The following is a 21,463-nucleotide window of genomic DNA, read 5'->3' as shown; positions in this document are numbered from 1 at the left end:
ACAAACTCACTAAATATAGTTTCTGTCTTGGGCATTTGGTAGTTTATGTTGTGTCTTGAAACACAGTTTCTAGCCTTAACAACTTACTCGCTCATTTCTTTGAGCATTCTGTAGGATAAGTGATAAGCTAATGAGGTACAATTTACATAATCACAGGAAGTGATGTGATTTCACATGATCTCTTGTAGCCTTGTGTCATGGGGTAGCCACATTAAGGTGTTCCTCAATAAAGTTAATGTTTTCCTTACCCCTGCAGATTCTGTAGAAACTACTTAGCAGCGGAGTAAGATTATTGTACGGTGCAATAGCGCAAGAACATTTATGGAAATATCTCTGCCATTACCGGCAAGTTTCAAGCAGGTCACAGGCTCTTGCCAATAACACTTTCAGTCCATAAAGAAGGGACCTTGTCCAGCTCAAGCAGAAATATGGATAAATTGAAAGCAAAGATTTCCAAGCTATCACTCTGCATTCAGTCTTGTTGAGAGGATGAGCACTTAGCAGATCAGTACACTGTTGTATGCAACAGATGGCTGTGCAGATAATATCCTGGTCAGACAGGAATTGATAAATATAAGATCTGTATGAGGGAGTGATAAAAGGAATCAATGCCCACTTCAACGTATGAGAAAAAGGAGTGTTGACTAGGCTAAATGCATTAAGTGTACATACTGACAAGTAAAATATCTCTACTTTTTTCAATGATCTTTACAGACTTGTAGAGAACCAATAGTATTTCAGCTTAAAGGAAGAACTAATCAAGGACAGAATTGTGATCTGTCAGTTTCCAGCAAGGGACATAGTACAGTAAGTTAAATTTAAAAGTAGAAAATGAGGGACACTGAAAGAGTGTGAATCAATTGCCCTTGCTACCTGTTAACAGTGTAATAGAAAAAAGATACAAGCACAAAAATTGTTCCACCAAAGAAACCAAATGGTGTTTTATAGAAAGAATGTGAGTGTATGTGGCAGCAAACGTTTGTACAGAGAAACTCGCAGAAGATGGTCAAGTGCATGAAATAGAAGTGATCAACAAATTGGAGATGCTCTTTCCTGGTGAGATCAGGGAATCTAAGATACTAGAGCGCTGATATCCTAGTAGAGGGAAACAGATAAGATTTACATTAGTTACATTAGTTTTTTTCTACATGGAAGTGTGGTTGGAGTAAAGGTCTCTTCAGCCATCACACATTTAACTACATGGGCCAGGACGTATATAGAACTGTGAACTGCCCTTCAACATAAAGATAGAAAACTCACTCAGGCTTTATATACAACCCTAAACCATCATTGATAAATAGTAAAGGCTATACTGACTTGTCTTGGATTTGCCAATATGGAGGAAATAAAAATCAAAGAAGTTCAGCCTAAAACTTCACCTCTGTATTTCCACAACTGTTCATAGGATTAAGGAGGTATACCACATTGTACACCTTTAAACAATGCTAGTGTATCTGTTTAGACCCAGAAAATATCCTCTCCCCCTCTTGCCAAATCGAAAGAACAAAATTGTCTCAATATTGTAGCTAAGGATTAGTTCAGCTCTGACAGACCCCAAACGATCTATCAAAATGTTCATACGTTTTACACAGCTCAACAAAATGGATGAATACAAAGTTCATCCTAAATTGTCTGTGGATGAAAACTTAATAAAATTCAGAGAGAGTTCAATCTTCAAGAAGCTGATGCAAGTAGTAGCTTCTGGCAACAACCCCTCAGTGAAGAGGTCCATGTTACCCAGAACCTTCATTACTCTGGAAGTTTTATTTCACCTTTCAGCATCATATCAGAACCAGAAATCTTCCAACGGACAATGCTAAATAACCTAAAAGGAATGGAGTTGTACTTCACATGGATGATGGCCTACTCCACTCAGAAACAGCAATGACACGAGAGTGCGAGCTGTGCTGCAATGTCTACAAGAAGCAGGAAGCACTGAACAAAAAATATAAATTCTTGCAACTGGCTCGCAACGTCCTTGGGTATATTATGGATGCACAAAAGACGAGCAATTAAGGCCTTGGAAAGTCATTAAATGTTACTGAACTCCAGTGATTCATGTCTTTTTTAAAATTTTGATTGTGAGGTGTGTGTGCCCTTGGCTGGGCCATCATTGGGGTGGGCTGGGCCATCATTGGGGTGCAGGTGCACCTATAGTGCTGTTAGGGAGAAACACCACGACTTTGATCACCAGTGTATGGATGGTGATATATTGGCTTAGGGCAGAACCGACAGCAGTGCTACTTCCATGCATCTACTGACCTTATGCCTCTAAATGATAGAGGTTATGCCTTTGCCAGGTGCTTTGAAAGATGCCTCAGTGAGATACTGTAGTGCATCTTACAGATGATACACATTGCTGCTACTGAATGCTGAAGGCAGTGGATGGTATCAATCAGGCAGGATGCTTGTTGTAGATGGTGTCAAACTTTAATGTTATTGGAGCTGCATTCTTCTCAGAAAGTGGAGAGTATTCAAACACATTCTTAATCTTGCCTTAAAGATTGTAGACAGGCTTTGGGGAGACAGGAAATGAGGTAATTTGCTGCAGAATTCCTAATCTCTTACCCATTCCTATAGTTAAATACTTACTCAGCTGGTCCAGTACAGTTTCTGGTCAATGGTAACCCATCCAGATATTGATGGTGGCAGATGCAATCACAGTAGTGTCACTGCATGTCAACGAGGAACGGTCAGCTTCTCTCTTTTTGGGAATGGTCATTGTCTGACACTGGTGAGGTGCAGTTGCCCAAGCTTGGATAATGACACAGACTACTTCAGCATCTGTAAATGCGCAAGTATTGCTGAACATTTATGCTATAATCAGTGAACGTTCCACTTCTGACCTTATTATGCCAGGAAGGTCGTTGATGAAACAGCAGAAGACATTTGTACCTAGGCCAATACCCTAAGATACCCTGCAGAGAGATCTTGGAGCAGAGATAATGAACTCCAACAATATCAAACAGCTTTTGTTGTGTGATGCGTGGCTCCAAACACAGGATTCTGCAGGGAAGCTTTCGTGCAATGTGTTAAGTCTGACTGAGAAGTGGTAACAAGGCAATACAGAGCATCATACGAAGTGATGCAATGTCACATGATCATGCTCTATCTTCATCCTGCCACAAAGTTGTAGGACAGAGTAAGATGTTTCCTCAATGATGTTTTCCTTACCTGAGCAGATACTGTAAATACTCTTTAGCAGTCCAAGGAGACCATGAATAGTACACATTTTAGGATGCACCCCCCTGGAGTCTAGCATCTTGTCTTCCTTTCACCATTAATGAAAGGAATGGTTTCAGCTTAATTAATTTTCTTTTAATCCTCTTACTCTTGACCACTATGGATTCCAAAGCTCCAACTCCTGAATTGGATTAGTAAAATGTAAATGTTGCTTGATTATTTAAGACAAGGAGGAAGAAACAAATAATGACAGCTCCATTAACTTAATGCTAGTTGTGATGAAGTTATTGGAGTCTATCACATGGGCCTGGATAACTGAGTAGTTAGAAAAATCCAAAATGCTCAAAGTCATCATGAATTTGTGAGAAATAGGGCAGTTTATTAGAAAGGAATCTACACTGGACTTTCAGTTTGGAACAGTGAATGAAGTTGTATGTTAGAGTTTCTATCCTCAATCACTCCTTCTGATATTTTAATGATATCCTTGGAGAATATATTCACAGATATATACTCTCCTGTCGGTATTCCTGGTCTACACAAGTTCCCACTCTTCCGTCTCAATGGCTTTGTGGTTCCCCTGTTCTCAAACACAAAACATACAGAATCAACACTCCCATTTATAAATGCATTCATAAATAGTCATGATTTGGAGATGCCGGTGTTGGACTGGGGTGTACAATGTTAAAAATCACACAACACCAGGTTATAGTCCAACAGGTTTAATTGGAAGCACATTAGCTTTCGGAGCGACACCTGATGAAGGAGCGTCACTCCAAAAGCTAGTGTGCTTCCAATTAAACCTATTGGACTATAACCTGGTGTTGTGTGATTTTTAACTTCATAAATAGTCACATCTTTCTTCTCTCCTTTGCCTCACTACCTTTTTCATCCCTTTAGTCCTCTAATTCTGGCTCTTCCATATATCTATGGATATTCTCCATAATGGGCTTCAGAGTTTTCAATGATCACTCCCTTTTACCACAAACCCTTTCAACTTGCATTTTTTTTGCCTATTTAGGAATCCTAGAGCTAATCTTTTAAACAATGCTCTTCTTCGTCTTGCCAAACGCTGCTTACTCCTCAGCATCTAGTTTTCCTCTGTCAAGGACCTTGTGAAGCTTTCGATATTAAAGGCACTTCAGAAAGGCAATTGTTATCCATTCTCAGCTTTTACCTACCCTTTAAACCATTAAAGTGGTATCAGAAATGTATCCACCTTGCTCATCAGAATATTTTAATAAATGTGCAAAGTAAAGCTCTGTATATGCGTATTCTTATTACCTTGGCTCTCCCTTGATAGTTGAACGTGAGGACATACTCTCCCCGCTGTGTTTCACTTTGACGCACAAGGAATACCCCATGACCCTCAGTTCCTGGAACCTGTACCAGCTGCGCTGCTTTAAATCGGGAGATTGGACCATGAAACCAGGCATAGGATGAGAACAGTCGGTCTGTCTTTTGGTAGGGCTGTTCTGTCAAGCAATGATGGGCAGCTCCTGAAAACACAATTAAAAGGTCAACAATTGTACTATTTTTGCAAAATATTAGTGTATCAGGAAGAGAATGGGGGAGAGGAATTCTTTTTGAATATTCTTTAGTACATAAATCAGAGAATGTGAGCAAGACTGAATTTCCCAGTTTAAGGTAAATACATCATCAGGATAAATTCAGTCCAGTAGTAAATTACTTATGACAAACAAAATCTAAGTGGACTAACTTGTATCAAGCATTTAATATTCTTTAAGGAAAGATCCTTGAAATAATCCTGGTGAAATGTCACCTGGAAAACCATAAATTGATAGAGAACTGTTGAGTTCCAGAAAAGGAAATTCATGTTTAACTAACTTGCTGGGCCTGCTCAAAGACACAGTTACTGTGGTGAATAAGAAGAATAGAATTGATATATTACACCAGGACTATCCAAGATGTTACAACAACATTCCAGATCAAAATAATGTCACAGAACTAGAGATAAAGAAGCTGCCAAAATATTAGACTGAAAACAGGCAGCAGAAAATAGCCATAAAATTAGAACTTAACAGGCTGCAAAAAGGATCTAACCAAAGTACTGTATCCCATCCTTTGCTATTTTAATGGTTTACTGACCTTACGTTAAACAATCTCCAAGTTTGCAGTTAGATTGACAAAAGATGATGGGGCGGAGGGAGCAGTGTTACTAATGCCAGATGTCTGCAGTTAGAAAGGTATGTTGAGTTGTACTTGCTTTAGAGTCATAGCAATGCACAGCATGGAAACAGACCCTTTGGTCCAACTCGTCCATGCTGACCAAATATCCTAACCTAATCTCGTCCCATTCGCCAGCACTTGGCCCATATCCCTCTAAACCCTTCCTATTCATATCCCCATCCAGATGCCTCTTAAATGCTGTAATTGTACCAGCCTTCCTCTGGCAGCTCATTCCATCGCTGTTTGTTAATTTTTCCTAAAATCATTCCGATGTCCAGAGAGATATGAACTCAAACAGCAAAGGCAGTAACTGTGCAGATTCAGTGGTGTGTCAGTTAGCTGTGTGGGTTTCTTTCTCTCTCTCTCTCTCTCTCTCCCTCCCTCACTGACCACGTGGTCACTGCCTTTTATCTGTCTTCCTCCTTTTAAAAGTGCCATTGTTTTGATCTTTTCTTCCTCAAAGCTACAACTTTTTTCCATGCTCCATCTTGGATTACCCAGGATCCAATCTTCAGTAAAAAGACATTGCAGTGATTACAAAAGCAATTAGCAAAAGCCAATCTGGTCAAATTAATCATTATACTGAATGTTTCCAATACAAGGAGCAGGAGGACTCAAATAACCTTTCACTCAGAGGGCAATATACTAGGTTATATGTAAACAGGAAGAGCTATAAGTTTAATAACACAGCAGGCTCAAGAAACAACTGGATATTTTTCTGAAGAGATTATTGTGGTGGAAAACAGGTAAGCGTTACAGTATAATTAGCCTATATTGACATATGGCTACTGCTTCGGCATGGCAAGCACTGTGCACCAAAAGAATTGGCATAGAATACTTAGAAGTCAATCACTACTATATTTTAGTGGCACTCCAGCTGGTGTTTTGGAGGTTAAGATAGGAACTGAAATGTGGGTTGCTGACTTTCCTGGCCCTACCATTACTCTTTGTGGTACAGATGTGGAGCACAAACTGATAAATGAAAAATTGGCTCAAAAGGCCTTCTCAGAGGCCTACAGGTGGCACTATAAAAATGAAGTGAAAGTTCGGAATTGAAATTATAGACTCATACAGGAAAGACGGACACCGCTCAACCTATCATGCCTGAGTTGGTCCTTTGTCAGAGCTATCCAATTAGCCTCAACCATAATCCTCATGAAATGCTACGCAAACAACATTTTTCAAGTATGTATCTATTCACTTTTCAGAGTTAGTGCTGAATCTGCATCCATTACATTTTTAAACAGCATATTGCAGATCATCATAACTTGCTGCCTAAAATAAATATCTTCACAACTTCCCTCTGCTTTTTTTGCCAATTATCTTCAATTTGTTTTCCGTGTTACCAGCCGTCCCACCAGTTAAAATAATTACTCCCCATTTACTCTATTTAATCCTCTCAAATTTCTATTAACTTTATTAACTCCACCTTAACCTTGTCTGCTCTAACCTTAACCATAATTCCAGCTCCTCCAGTCTCTCCACATCACAGAACGCCTTCATCTCTCCTGATGATGGGCTCCGGCCCAAAACATCGACACTTTCCTGCTCCTCGGATGCTGCCTGACCTGCTGTACTTTTCCAGTAACACACGCTCAACCCTCTCACAAAAAAGACACTTAGCACTGAAGGAGCTACATGCTGTAGCTAATTATAGAAAGCCCTCTAACATTTGTCCACAAGCTCCAGAATACCATGCTGGCAGTATCAAGCACACTGGCCAAATAACAGTCTTCAAGCCCTCAGATAATATATTACATGACTCCTGTATTTTAACCAAATGTGCTTCAGGCACCAAGGATCACATTTTTGGCTCCATATTGTCTTTGTAAACTTAAATATAGATTTGGGTTTCGTTCTCCGTAAATGCTTACTATCTGTTACAAGGTAAGAGGCAGTCAAGTTTAAAAAGTTCATACTTGGTCTGAATAAATATTTTCTTTGTCATGCACACACAATCAACTTAGAAATGTTCACTAATAGTATCTGAAAGCCTAATGTGTATGAACCATGTTTCTCTGTTGCTTTAACCACTTCAAGGTGAATTAAATAAACTAATATACTGGTTGCAATGGGATTTTCCAGGCTTATATGAATATACAATAAATATCACCTCAATTTAAATTTTTCTCCTTCTTGACCTTAAGGTGCTAACTCTATAATGTCCTTACTGATCTTATGGATTGGGCAGCTCTCAGCTCTTTCCCCCTGCTGACCACTCTTCATCTGTGAGACAAAATTTGATAAACAAAAAGACAATTCAGTGAAAATAGTGGCAGATGTTTCAGCTGATGAAAGACAAATATAAAATGGGTGTTATGGAATCTCATTTTGAGAAGCAATAAATGCCTGAAAATACCTGCACTCAGAAATGGCCGAGCCCTTTATCAAGTATCCCTGCTGTCATTAAGCTTCTCATTCACATGAAAAGTGATCCAAATGCCCAGTTTAGGCCATTCACAAAACACAGTCTTCACCGAGTAGGGCACTCATTAGCCCTGTCCCCTTTGTGGCTCTTTGGCTTAAAACAGAGTCTGCCAAGAAAAGATCAGACTTCCATAAATGTTACTGTGGAATCAAGTGAAGTGAAAGGTATTGCTGTTCCTTCACTGTCATTGGGTCAAAGTCCTGGAGTTCCATCTCTAACAGCATTGTGGGCCAACCCACAGCACATGGACTGCAGCAATTCAAAAGGGCAGCTCACCACTGCCTTCTCAAGGGCAACTGGAATTGGGCAAGAATTGCTGGCCCAGCCAGTGATGCCTACATCCCATGAATGAATTTTAAAAAATACTTCCCTGAATCTGCCACTATCACGTACAACTAACCCTACTTGGAATATTGCATACAGTTCTCGGTCACCACACTACCAGAAGGATGCTTTGGAGAAGTTACAGAAAAAGGTTTACCAGGATGTTGCCTGGATATGGGGGATTTTAGTTATGAAGAAAGGTTGGCTACACTGGGTTCGTTTTCACTGGAACTCAGGAGGTTGAGGGGTGACCTAATAGACGTTTATAAGATTGTAAATGGCATGGATAGAATGGCAAGTATGAGGCTTTTTTCCCCAGGGTAGAAAGGTCAATTACTAGGGGACACAGGTTCAAGGTGCAAGGGGGTAAATTTAAAAGAGATATGTGTGAGGCATGTCTTTCACACAAAGGATGGTAAGTACCTGGAACACATTGTCAGAGGTGGTGGTAGAAGCAGACACAAAAGCAGCATTCAAGAAGCACATGAAAAGGGAGTAGAGGGATATGGATCCTATAAGTGAAGACAGTTTTAGTTTGGAATGGCAAACAGCGATGCAGGTTGGAGGGCCAAAGGGCCTGTTCCTGTACTGTATTGTTCTTTGTTCCAGAGCCTGGGTTTTTGCTAGAGGAGCACATGTCTGTTTTGCCAGACATTCACGCAAAGGTGTGTGAGGGCATGCAAGAGTGCTAGAAGCTTGTACAAGCTAAACACTATGCTAATTATTTCTAGCTTTACAATATTACTTTTGCTTTTGAAGCAGAGGGTGGGACACTTAATTAAGAAAACTTAGGCCATAATACTTTAAGTTGCAACATGTTTTCTAATCACATCAGACAATGCTCATTTGCAAGCATTCTTGCCTCTGAGTCAGAAGGTTATGGTTTCAAGTCCCACTCCAGGATTTGAGCACAAGCTGGGCTGCAGTTTACTGGGAGTTTGACCTGTCACAGCTGCAGTCTTTTGGATCAGACTTTAAACTGAGCTCACATATTCTCAATCATTTGGATGCAGCAAATCCCATGACATTTTAATAAGCAGGAGACTGCATCTCAAAAGTACCTAATTGCTTACAAAATATTTTTGGATGTCTAATGGTTGCAAAAGATGCTATATACATAAATGCAACACTTTCTTTAATTTGAATCCATAATTCTATCAAACAAGAGGAAGAGTCTAATCATCTCCCTATATCACCGAAATCCCAATAACAACATCTTGGGGATTACCATTGACCTGAAACTGAACTGGCCCAGCCATATAAATGCTGTGGTTACAAGGACAGATTAGCGGCTAAGAATCCTGCAGCAAGTAAATCATTTCCTGACTCCCCAAAGCCTGGCCACCATCTACAAGACAAAAGTCAGGATTGTAATGAAATATTCCCCACTTGCCTGGATGAGTGCAGCTCCAACAATACTGAAAAAGCTTGATACCATACAGGACAAAGGAGCCCGCTTGATTGACAACAAATCCATAAATTTCACTCCCTCTAGGATGGCAGAAATTCACCAAATATCCTTAGACACCACCTTCTAAACCCATTACCACTGCCATCTAGTAGATACATGGGAACAACATCACCGGAGGTTCCCCTGCAAACCACTCACCACCCCGATTTGGAAATATATTGCTGTTCCTTCATTGTTGCTGAGTCAGATTCCCGGAACTTCCTCCCTAAACAGCTTGTTATTGTACCTTGACCAAATTCATTACTGTAGTCAAAAGAGGAAGCTCACCATCACCTTCTTGAGAAATTAGGGATGAGCAATGCAATACCATAGCCAAGCAGAAAACCCTACATCCCTGAATGAATTAAAAGAAAATATATTGGACTGTATATTCTTAAAAGACTGATCGGAGATCAACTGTGCTATATTGAGCCAAAGAGGTACAATACACACAAGTAAATGTTGTAAGATGCTTTAATGTAACAGCTTGTGATGATACACAACATTCAGCAATAACCATTCTTATACTTTGAGCTTCGGCTAATAACTAGTGGCTCTTAAGAAAGTAATTGCTTAGGACAGTGGTCAACAACTAAAACTCAATGAACACTTTGATCTAATGCAACATAATCCCAGTTTATTTAATAACTATTGCAGCAATGATTATACTTTCAATGCTACTGTAACCTTTTCCTTGATTGTTGCAGTACTAATGCTTTCTACCATTATCATTTCTAAAATTTCTCAAATTGACAACTGCTTCTGCGCAAGCTGAAGTATTTTTAGACAAAGCCATCAGGTGGAGTACTTGGCTTTATGGAATCTAATCATAGTCGCAGGAAAAGACCATTTGCCCAGCAAGTTTGTTTCATTATTCCAAAAGATCCTGGCTGATCTAAATGTGGCTTTAATTCCACTTTCTTGCCTACACCTTATAACTCTTCACTCCTTTGTGAATACAAGTCTCCCTAACCTACCTTGAGTATATTCAATGATGCAGCCTTCACTGCTGTCTGTGGAAGGGTATTCAAAAGACTAATGACCCTCAGAGAGGAAATTCACAACTCCATTTAAAATGGAAGACGCTTTATTTTCAAACATTGTCCCTAGTTCTAGATTTCTCCACAAGAGGAAATATCCCCTCAGCATCTACCTTATTAAGTCCCCTCCAGAATCTTACATATCTTACTTCTAAATTCCATCGAGCATAGGTCTAATCTGCTCAGCCATATCTGGAATTTTTAGTGCAGTTTTGGTGTCAATTTTTTTTTAAAGTTTCACTTACACTAGAGGAAGGGCAACTAAGGTTCCTTAGATTGGTCCCTGGGACCAAAGACTTATGCTATGATGAGATTGAGTAAATTTGGCCCATATCCTCTGAAATTAAGAAGAATCTGAAGGAACCTGAAAGGGTAGCTGCTGAGAGACTGACTACATCCACTAGTTGAGGAATCTAAAGTGAAAGAGAGGGTCAGTCTCAGGAAAAGAGAATAATCATTTAAAACCAAGAGGAGGAAAAATCGCTTCACTCAAAAGATTAGCAAATCAATGCATTTCTCTACCCAAGGGGTTGTGGATGCTCCATTAAAAAATACCTGTAAGTTTGGAACGGACAGAGATTGGTCTCTCAAAGGGAGTCTGGGTGGAATATGAAGTTGAAGCCAGAAATCCGATATGATCATACTGAATGTTAGATTTGGTGTGTTTCTTTTTCCTAAAGTAATGAGAGCAAAATGGTTCACAGTACTCCAGATGTGGTTTCCCCAGTACCCTTGCTATGACATGGGATAAACCCTTCTGCTTAATTTAAACTAGTAACACAGAAAAAGATTTATCCCGTGCAGTAATCTGTGAAAATCTTATCGGCCAAGAACTATTTAAAGTAAAAATTAACAACTTTATTTCTTAAAGTATAACAGAGAATAATTAACTCACAACTATTTACACCTCCTTTCTCTAACTATCATTACCGTTCCTTCTATAATACTAGTCCAATAAAACAGATTTACAGAATAAAAAGATTTACAAGAAAATTCAAATTTTAAAACCAGCCAGCGTCCGAATCTTCCCTTTTTCTTCGTCAGTAGATTGGCACTCCAGGTCAGTGTTGAGGTTTTTCTCTGTGCAAACTCCTTCTCCAGACAGATACCTCTCAGAGTTCTGACTAGCGGTCTACAGCTGTTGGTCTGGTGGCAGTTCTCCTCCCAATTGTTCAGTTATCCCTGGTCTTATACCCCAAAGCATCATTGGCTTTTAAGATTGTCAATATACTCAATTCAAATTTGATTGGAATTTGGTACTTTTCAGGGTATCATTTAAACTGATTGGCCTAATTTGAACCAGTTTTGTCATTTCCAAGCAACCAGCTGGCCCAGTAGCTGGAGCACGTTACATTGCGTCTTATTGAGAAGACTTGGTGCTGTCACTGCTAGCCTTTACTATCTTAAAGGTATAGTACACCCACAACTTCATAACACCCCCGCCCGAAAAAAATGAACCATCATAATGAAAAGATGGCTTCATTTTTTCTCTACTTTTTAAACATATTACCCTAACATACAGATAACTAGGAGAAAGTGAGGACTGCAGATGCTGGAGATTAGAGCTGAAAAATGTGTTGCTGGAAAAGCACAGCAGGTCAGGCAGCATCCAAGGAGCAGGAGAACCGAAGGTGTCCGCGAACTATTTTTAGATCGGTGCGCCAAACTACTGCCCCCTTGACCATGACCCCACCTCCCACCACCAAACCATCATCTCCCAGACCATCCATAACCTCATCACCTCAGGGCATCTCCCATCCACCGCCTCCAACCTCATCATCCCACAACCCCGCACCGCCCATTTCTACCTCCTGCCCAAAATCCACAAAACCTGACTGCCCCGGTCAACTCATTGTCTCAGCCTGCTCCTGCCCCACCGAACTCATCTCTGCACATCTCGACATGGTCCTGTCACCCTTAGTCCAAGAACTCCCCACCTACGTTACGGACACCACCCAACCCCTCCACCTCCTCCATGATTTTCACTTCCCTGGCCAAAAACGCCTTATCTTCACCATGGACATCCAGTCCCTATACACCTCCATCCCCCATCATGAAGGCCTCAAAGCCCTCCGCTTCTTTCTTTCCCGCCGACCCAACCAGTACCCTTCCACCGACACCCTCCTTCGACTGACTGAACTGGTCCTCACTCTGAACAACTTCTCTTTCCAATCCTCCCACTTCCTCCAAACCAAAGGAGTAGCCATGGGCACCCGCATGGGCCCCAGCTATGCCTGCCTCTTCATAGGATATGTGGAACAGTCCATCTTCCGCAGCTACACTGGCACCACCTCCCACCTTTTCCTCCGCTACATCGATGACTGTATCAGCGCTGCCTCGTGCTCCCATGAGGTGGTTGAACAGTTCATCCACTTTACTAACACCTTCCAACCCGACCTCAAATTTACCTGGACCGTCTCAGACTCCTCCCTCCCCTTTCTAGACCTCTCCATTTCTATCTCAGGCGACCGACTCAACACGGACATTTACTGTAAACCGACCGACTCCCACAGCTACCTAGATTACACCTCCTCCCACCCTGCCCCCTGTAAAAATGCCATCCCATATTCCCAATTCCTTCGCCTCCACCACATCTGCTCCCAGCAGGACCAATTCCAATACCGAATAACCCAGATAGCCTCCTTCTTCAAAGACCACAATTTCCCCTCAGACGTGGTTGACGATGCTCTCTACCGCATCTCCTCCACTTCCCGCTCCTCTGCCCTTGAGCTCCCGCCCCTCCGCCCTTGAGCTCCCGCCCCTCCAATCGCCACCAGGACAGAACCCCACTGGTCCTCATCTACCACCCCACCAACCTCCAGATAGATCGAATCATCCTTCGTCATTTCCGCCATCTCCAAACGGACCCAACCACCAGGGATATATTTCCCTCCCCTCACCTATCAGCATTCCGGAAAGACTACTCCCACCGCGACTCCCTCATCAGGTCCACACCCCCGACCAACCCAACCTCCACTCCTGGCACCTTGCCCTGCAACTGCAAGAAATGCAAAACTTGCGCCCACACCTCCCCCCTCACTTCCCTCCAAGGCCCCAAGGGATCCTTCCATATCCATCACAAATTCACCTGCACCTCCACGCACATCATTTACTGCATCCGCTGCACCCGATGTGGCCTCCTCTACACTGGGGAGACAGGTCGCCTACTTGCGGAACGTTTCAGAGAACACCTTCTGGGACACCCAGACCAACCAACCCAACCACCCTGTGGCTGAACACTTTAACTCCCCCCCCACTCCGCCAAGGACATGCAGATTCTTGGCCTCCTCCATCACCAGACCATGGCAACACAATGCCTGTAAGAAGAGCGCCTCATCTTCCGCCTAGGAACCCTCCAACCATAAGGGATGAATGCAGATTTCTCCAGCTTCCTCATTTCCCCTCCCCCCACCTAATCTCAGTCCCAACCCTCAATCTTCTTCCCGACCTCTCCACCCCCACCCCCTCTCCGGCCTATCACCCTCACCTTAATCTCCTTCCACCTATCGCATTCCCAAAGCCCTTCCCCCAAGTCCCTCCTCCCTACCTTTTATCTTAGCCTGCTTGGCACACCCTCCTCATTCCTGAAGAAGGGCTTATGCCCGAAATGTCGATTCTCCTGCTCCTTGGATGCTGCCTGACCTGCTGCACTTTTCCAGCAACACATATTTCAACTTTAATACAAGTTCACCTTAACTTCTTCCCATATACCTGTGTATATATATCATTAAATAAAGACAAATCTCATCTAAACTCTATTAGTTAAATCCGCAATAATACATCTGCGATTACATTCTTACGACCCGCAACATGTACAATTTTTAAATTGAAAGTCTGTAGCATAAGACTCCAACGAAATAGTCTCATACTCTTGTCTTTAAAGCATTCTAAGAACGTAATGGATTGTGATCCATGTACACAACCGTCTCCGACACATTGTTCGTGACATACACATTAAAACATTGTAAGGTCAGTACCAAACTCAACAGTTCTTTTTCGATTGTGGAGTATTTCCTCTGGTGAATGTTGATTTTCTTCGAAAAGTAACCAACTGGGAGTTCAATCCCATCCTCATCTTTCTGCCGGAGTACAGCTCCAACTCCAATGTCACTAGCATCGATGGCGACTTTAAAACGTTTTGAAAAGCTTGGTGTAGCTAAAACTAGTTTGGTTAATATTGATTTCAAATGGTCTCCTGGTCTGCTTCTGTCCACCGAAACTTTGTGTTCTTCTTCAGCAAATCAGTTAACGATGCCACTACATTGCTGAAGTTTGGAACAAACTTCTGATAGAATCCGTTGAGTCCGAAGAATCAAAGCACCTCTTTCTTCAAGGTTGGTCGTACAAATTCCTCGATGGGCTTCGTCTTTGCGTTCTGTGGGGTCAACCTTCCATGACCGATGTTATGTCCTAAGGATGTTTGCTTTTATCACCAGTTTTGCTTAGCATAGTTGTTCAAAGAGCTCTGCCAACTGTATTATATGATCTTTCCAGGACTTACTAAAGATCACTACATCATCCAAATAGACTGCACAGTTTGTTAACCCAGCCACAATTCTGGTCATGAGTCTTTGGAATGTGGCTGGTGCGTTCTTCATTCCAAAGGGCATCACTTTAAACTGATATAGCCCAGTTGGGGTTACAAATACAGAAATTTATTTCGCCGACTCTGATAAAGTGACCTGCCAGTAACCACGCATTAACTCCAACTCGGTAATGTAATTAGCTTGTCTGACTTTCTCGATATAGTCCTCCAATCTCGGAATTGGACATGAATCTGATTTTGTAATGTCCTTGACCTTCCAATATTCCACACAAAGTTGTTGAGTCCCATCTAGTTTGGGAAATAAGACAATCGGCGAACTTCACTCGTTCTGGCTTGGTTCAATGATGTCCTTGTTGAGCATGGCCTCCACCTCCTTCTGGACCTATCTGGCTTTGAAAGGATTAAGCTGATAGGGGTGTTGTTTTATCGGAGCAGTACTTCCTATGTCTACTTCATGTATAATGGCATTAGTCTTCCCCATCTGATTCTTACATATGTCCTTATATTGCAGTAACAAACCTTCCAACTGCGTTCTATGCTCCTGAGACAGATAGCTTTCTAACCTATCCCACTCCTCAAGGACTTTTTCATTTTTTAATTTATGTTGAGGCACATCAAAATCCACATCATCTGGATTTGATTCCTCCCCACTCTGTACAGCAGTAACTAACACCTGTTTCTCCAGTTCTATCTCTCAATTATAATACAGCTTCAACATGTTCACATGACATACTCGATAGATTTTTCCCCCCTCTATCTGGCATCTTTACTAGATAGTTCACTTGAGTCAACTTTTTCTTTAATTTGATAGGGACCACTAAACCTGGTTTTGAAGGGATCTCCTTTCACTGGTAAAAGTACTAACACATCATCCCCTCGGGAAAATGTTCAAATCTCAGAGCTTTTAACTGCCACCTGTTTCATTCTATACTGTGCCCTCTTTAGGTGCTGTTTAGCTAACTCACCTACTCTATTTAATCTCTCCCTCACCTCCAACACATAATCCAAGTGTGAGATCTCCGACTTTGGTACTGTCAATTCTTCTTTAATTAATTTCAAAGGGCCTCTCCTTCATGGCCGAATATTAACTCAAAGGGAGTGAACTGAGTAGATTTATTTGGGGCATCACTAATGGCAAACAATACAAACGTGATACCTTTATCCCAATCATTCGGGTAATCCCGACAGTACGCTTTCAACATGGTCTTCAAGGTCTGATGCCACCTTTCTAATTCAGGATGATACACATTGGATTTAAAGTGCTCTATACCCAAACTATCCATAACCTCCTTAAGCCTAGTAATAAAATTTGACCCTTGGTCCGACTGAATTTCTCTTACCGCATGAAGAAAGCTACTGACTCCTCTACTACCCTTTTTGCCTTGATACTCCGTAATGGAATTGCCTCCGGAAATCTGGGCGACACATCCATTATGGTTAACAAGTACTGGTTCCCACTTTTAGTTCTTGGGAGGGGACCTACACAATCAATTATAACCCATGTGAAATGTTCTTCAAATGTGGGAATAAGCAACAAAGCTGCTGGTTTTATTACTGTTTGTGGCTTACCTACCATTTGGCATGTATGACACCTATGGAAAAAGTTAACCACATCCTTTTGCATTCCAGGCCAATAAAAATGTTTTTGGACCACAGCCTGAGTCTTTCGTATCCCTAGGTGACCTCCTGCAGGTAGTTCATGTGCTACCTGTAACACCTCCTATCTATATGCTACTGGCAACACAATCTGGTGTACATCGGCCCATTTCTCCTCTGCACTAGCCTGCCGTGGTCTCCATTTCTGCTTTAGGATTCTCTCTTTCAGATAATAACCCTCAGGAATATTCTCTGCCTCCTTTTCAGAGTGCGCATCCACATTTATATCTTTTATCATCTTGTCTTGCTGTTGCAAGTCTCTTAGCCTTTCAGGACTAAACACTTCTGTCTGACTCTCTGCCTGTTCAGGTTTTTCCTGCACCATTACATCAAACAGGGTATCCGCTAACTGAACCTCAACTCTTCACCTTTCTTTTTACTTTTCGTTTTGTGCTGTGACATATGATAGTGGGATCTGGTTACCACACAGTCTGGGAAAATACCAGGGTATTTCTGTTTTAACTCCTCAGTTTCTTGGTCTTCCTTGGGTTTCTCCAAAACAAGGGGTGTCACTCCCACCTTGAATCCTACCAAATCATTCCCAAGAATAAACTGAATTCCTGGAACTGACACTCTGTCAATCACTCCCACTGTAACTTCCCCAGTCTTGAGTTGGCATTCCAACCTGATCTTACACAAGGGAACACCAAATTTCTGTCCATCAATCCCACAAATGACCACACTCTCAGATAACAGATCAGAAAGAGTGCATATTCGCTCATCTCTTACTATCAGCAAATGGTTAGACCCTGTATCTCTCAAAATGATAACTTCTTGTCCTTCTCCTCCTATTCTTTCTGAGTAAACTTTACCCACAGAGGGAAATTCTTTGTCAAGATCAGGTACTAACTCCATACCCAGCCCCTAACTAGACTGTGCACTCTCCTGTAGCTCCTCAGCTCTTCTTTGGGTCTCCTTTACTACTTTCACTGATGCCATTGGCTTAGCTTCTTTTACCACATCTTTTCCCACAATGCCTTTCTTTAATGACCAGCTCTGTGAGTTTATGTGCCCCATTTTACCACAGTGGAAACACCTGAGGCCTTTTACCTCCTTTCTACTCTCTTGGGCTTCTTTTTTATCCAGTGGTAAATTCTTACCAGTGCTCTCTACTGTTGGTTTTGTTGTGTAGGATCTCCCCTTCTCTCAACTTCTATCCCTTGCAGGACAAAATTCTGGCCAGAAGCTTCTCTTATGCACCAACATGTACTCATCTGATAATTCTAATGCCCTTCTCACTTCCGGAACTTTCTGTTCCTCCATGTGAATTCTTGCCATCTCTGGAAGTGAGTTTTTTAAACTGTTCCAGCAGAATAATCTGTCTTAAGGCCTTAAATATCCTATCTATTTTCAAAGCATGCACCCATCAATCAAAATGACTGTTCAAGTCTTTCAAACTCAACATAAGTCTCATCTGGTTCCTTCTTTGTGTTTCTGAACCACTGTCTATATGCTTCTGGTACCAATTCATAAGCAATTAAAATAGCCTGTTTGACCACTTCATAATCTCTTGACACCTCATCTGACAGTGCAGCAAACACCTCATTAACTCTGCCTACCAGTTGAGACTGAACTAGCATTACCCATAAATCCTCAGACCACTTCATCTGCTGAGTCAATTTTTCAAACGAAATAAAGAAGGCTTCAACATCTTTCTCATCAAAATGTGGCAGAGTTTTGACATATTTATATATATCACTACCTTCCCTTTTAATTTCTAACCTGTTAACTTGACTTTGCTGACTAAGTTGCAACTTCTCAAGTTCAAATTCTCTCTCTCCTCTCTCCCTTTCTCCTCTCTTTCTTTCTCCCTTTCTTCTTTTTCTCTTTGTTTATCTTCTAAGTCCATTTTCCTCAATTGGAATTTAAGTTTTTCTACCTCTGCTGCGCTTGTCTTTCTCTCCGATACACCTAAGTGTTTGAGTAACTCCTTCACAATTTCAGTTTTACTTTTGTCCTTGGTTAAACCCAAATCTAACTTATTTGCTAATTCTAAAAGTATGGCCTTTGCTGGGATTTTTTGTACCCCCAAATCTATTTAAATCTGACTAAACCAGTTCAAATCCTGGATGAGCCCCCAAATCTGTTACAACACAGAGTAAACCCTCCTGCTTAATTTAAACCAGCAACACAGAAAATAATTTATCCCATGCAATTACTGAAAATTCAAGAGGCCAAGAACTATTTAAAGTAAAAATCAACAACTTTATTTCTTAAAGTATAACAGAGAATAATTAAATCACAACTATTTACATCTCCTTTCTCTAACCTATCTTTACCTTCCCTTCTATAATACTAGTCCAATAAAACTACCAATTAAGATTTACAGGAAAACTCAAATTTTAAAACCAGTGGCCAAAGCTTCTCTCTATCTTCGTCAGTAGACTGGTTCTCTGGGTCAGTGTTGAGGTTTTTCTCTGTGCAAACTTCTTCTCTAGATAGATACCTCTCAGAGTTCAGACTAGCAGTCTACAGCTATTGCATTAGTGGCAGTTCTCCTCCCAACTGTTCAATTTTCCCCAGTCTTTTAACCCAAAGCATCGGATTGTGGTTTGGCTTTTAAGGTTGAATTGAGTATACTGACAAACTTGATTGGAATTTTGTATTTTTCGGGGTAAAATTTAAACTGATTGGCCTAATTAGAATCTGTTTGGTCATTTCCAGGCAACTAGCTGACCCAGTAGCTGGGCCACATGTTATGTTGTGTCTTATTGAAAACACTTGGTGCTGTCACTGCTAGGTTTTACTCTTTTAAAGGTATAGAACATGCACATCTTCATAACACCCTGTATATAGTTGCAGCATGACTTGTCTATTTATACATTCCATTCCCCCTACAATACAGGTGGACATTCAATTTGCCTTCCTAATTTCTTGTTTGTACTTGTCATCTTTTCGTGATTCCTGTATAATATCTCCAAACCCTCTGTATCACCGGATAATGCAGTCTCTCTCTCTCTATTAAAGAATAATCTGCTTTTCCGATCTTTCTGCTAAATTGGACAATCTCATACTTTCCCACATTATACTAGATCTGCCAATCATTTAATCTATCCATCTCTTCTTTTTTGCAGAATTTTTGAATCCTCATCACATCTAGGTTTCCTATCTACCTTTGCATCATAAGCAAATTTGGCTACAGTACAGTCAATCCCATCATCCAAGTTATTAAAACAGATTACAAATATTTGAGATACATCATTGTAGTATTCTACTAGTTAAGGTTTGCTAACCTGAAAGTTATGCATTTAGAGCCCACTATTTTCTGCTAGTTAGCCAATCCTCTATTCATGTTAATGTATCAATCTTAACACCATGAGGTCTTATCTTGTGCAGTAATTGTTAATGTGGCATCTTATAAAGCCTTTTTGAAATCCACATACACTACATCTACTGGTTTCTTTTGATCCATCCTGCTTGTTGCATCCTTGACGGACTCTAATACATTTGTGAAACACAATTTTCCTTTCACAAAATGCAGTGTTACATTTATAGTTGTCCAATCTACTGGGACTATACCAGAATCTCGTAAAATTTTGAAGATTAAAATTAATGCGCGGACTATCTCTGCAGCCACCTCTTTCAAGACCTTAGGATACAGGTCACTAGATCCAGGAGATTTGTGATCACGACTATTTCAAGTTCCTCCATAACTTTTGCTCCCTTCTTTTCTACTATTCTTTAGGTGTATTTTGTGAAGAGGGATATGAAACACTTCTTTAATGTCTCTGCCATTTCCATTTTTCTCCATTACTAAATCCCCAGTCTCAACCTATAAGAAACTAATGCTCACTTCTACTGCTCTTTTTATATACCTATAGAAGTTTTACTGTCCATTGTTATATTACTATTGCTCTCATACTCTTATTTCTCCATTTTATTAAAAGTTATCCTTTAGCGGTTTCTAGAACTTTGTCCATTTCTCGTCTATCACTATTTTTTGCAGCATTGCATAACCTTTCTTTCAAGTTGATATTATTTTCTTAGTTTGTCACAGATGGGCAACCTTCTCAAAAGTATTTCCTTCACACTGAAATATATCTTTGTCAAAAGTTATGGACCATCCCCTTTAAATGGCTGCCACTACTTCACCACCATTTTATCTTTTAATCATTTTTTGCATTTCACTTTAAACAACTCTGTCTTCATAAATCAAGTTTAAAGAAGAGTCAGGCACTAGTGTCACACCCATATTTCTCATCTTCAAACTGAATGTGAAATTCCACTATGTTACAATTACTCTTGCCAAGAGGAGCCTTTAATAAGGTGATTAATTTATCTTGTCTCATACACATTACCTAGTTGGTTCCAGAATGTAATGTTCTAAAAAGAAACACCTGTCCTGAATATACAGTACAACCCTATATGCAAGTTATCTTTATCAATTTGATTCATTCAAACTCCCATGTTTATCACAGTACTTTTCTTACAAGACTCCATTATTTCTTCGTACATACCACATGCCACTGGGCATATACTATCAGGAGACCTATAAACCACTCCCTCTGGTAACATGCTCTTTTGCTATTTCTTTAGCCAAATTGTTCTACCTTATATTCTCTGCAACAAGATCAATTTAATTTACTGTACCTATGTCTAAACAAGATCTCCTAAACGTCAATTGGAGAGTATCTATTATTGCTGAGAAA

At 40.7% G+C, this 21,463-nt stretch overlaps 1 protein-coding gene across 4 annotated transcripts in view; it reads right to left on the bottom strand.

Annotated features, from left to right (window-relative positions):
- The window catches only part of sh2b3 (SH2B adaptor protein 3), a 185,729-nt gene that overhangs the window by 23,208 nt on the left and 141,058 nt on the right, over positions 1-21,463 (bottom strand). For all 4 annotated transcript variants that reach the window (XM_072587547.1, XM_072587546.1, XM_072587545.1 and 1 more), the window contains exon 6: positions 4,465-4,679. In XM_072587547.1, the coding sequence (XP_072443648.1) occupies positions 4,465-4,679 (215 nt within the window). The remainder of the gene's footprint in view (positions 1-4,464; positions 4,680-21,463) is intronic.

This window comes from Chiloscyllium punctatum, chromosome 17 (assembly GCF_047496795.1).
Source record: "Chiloscyllium punctatum isolate Juve2018m chromosome 17, sChiPun1.3, whole genome shotgun sequence".
NCBI lineage: Eukaryota > Metazoa > Chordata > Chondrichthyes > Orectolobiformes > Hemiscylliidae > Chiloscyllium > Chiloscyllium punctatum.
Note: the sequence above shows the minus strand (reverse complement) of the source record. Positions and strands in the feature narration are given on the sequence as shown.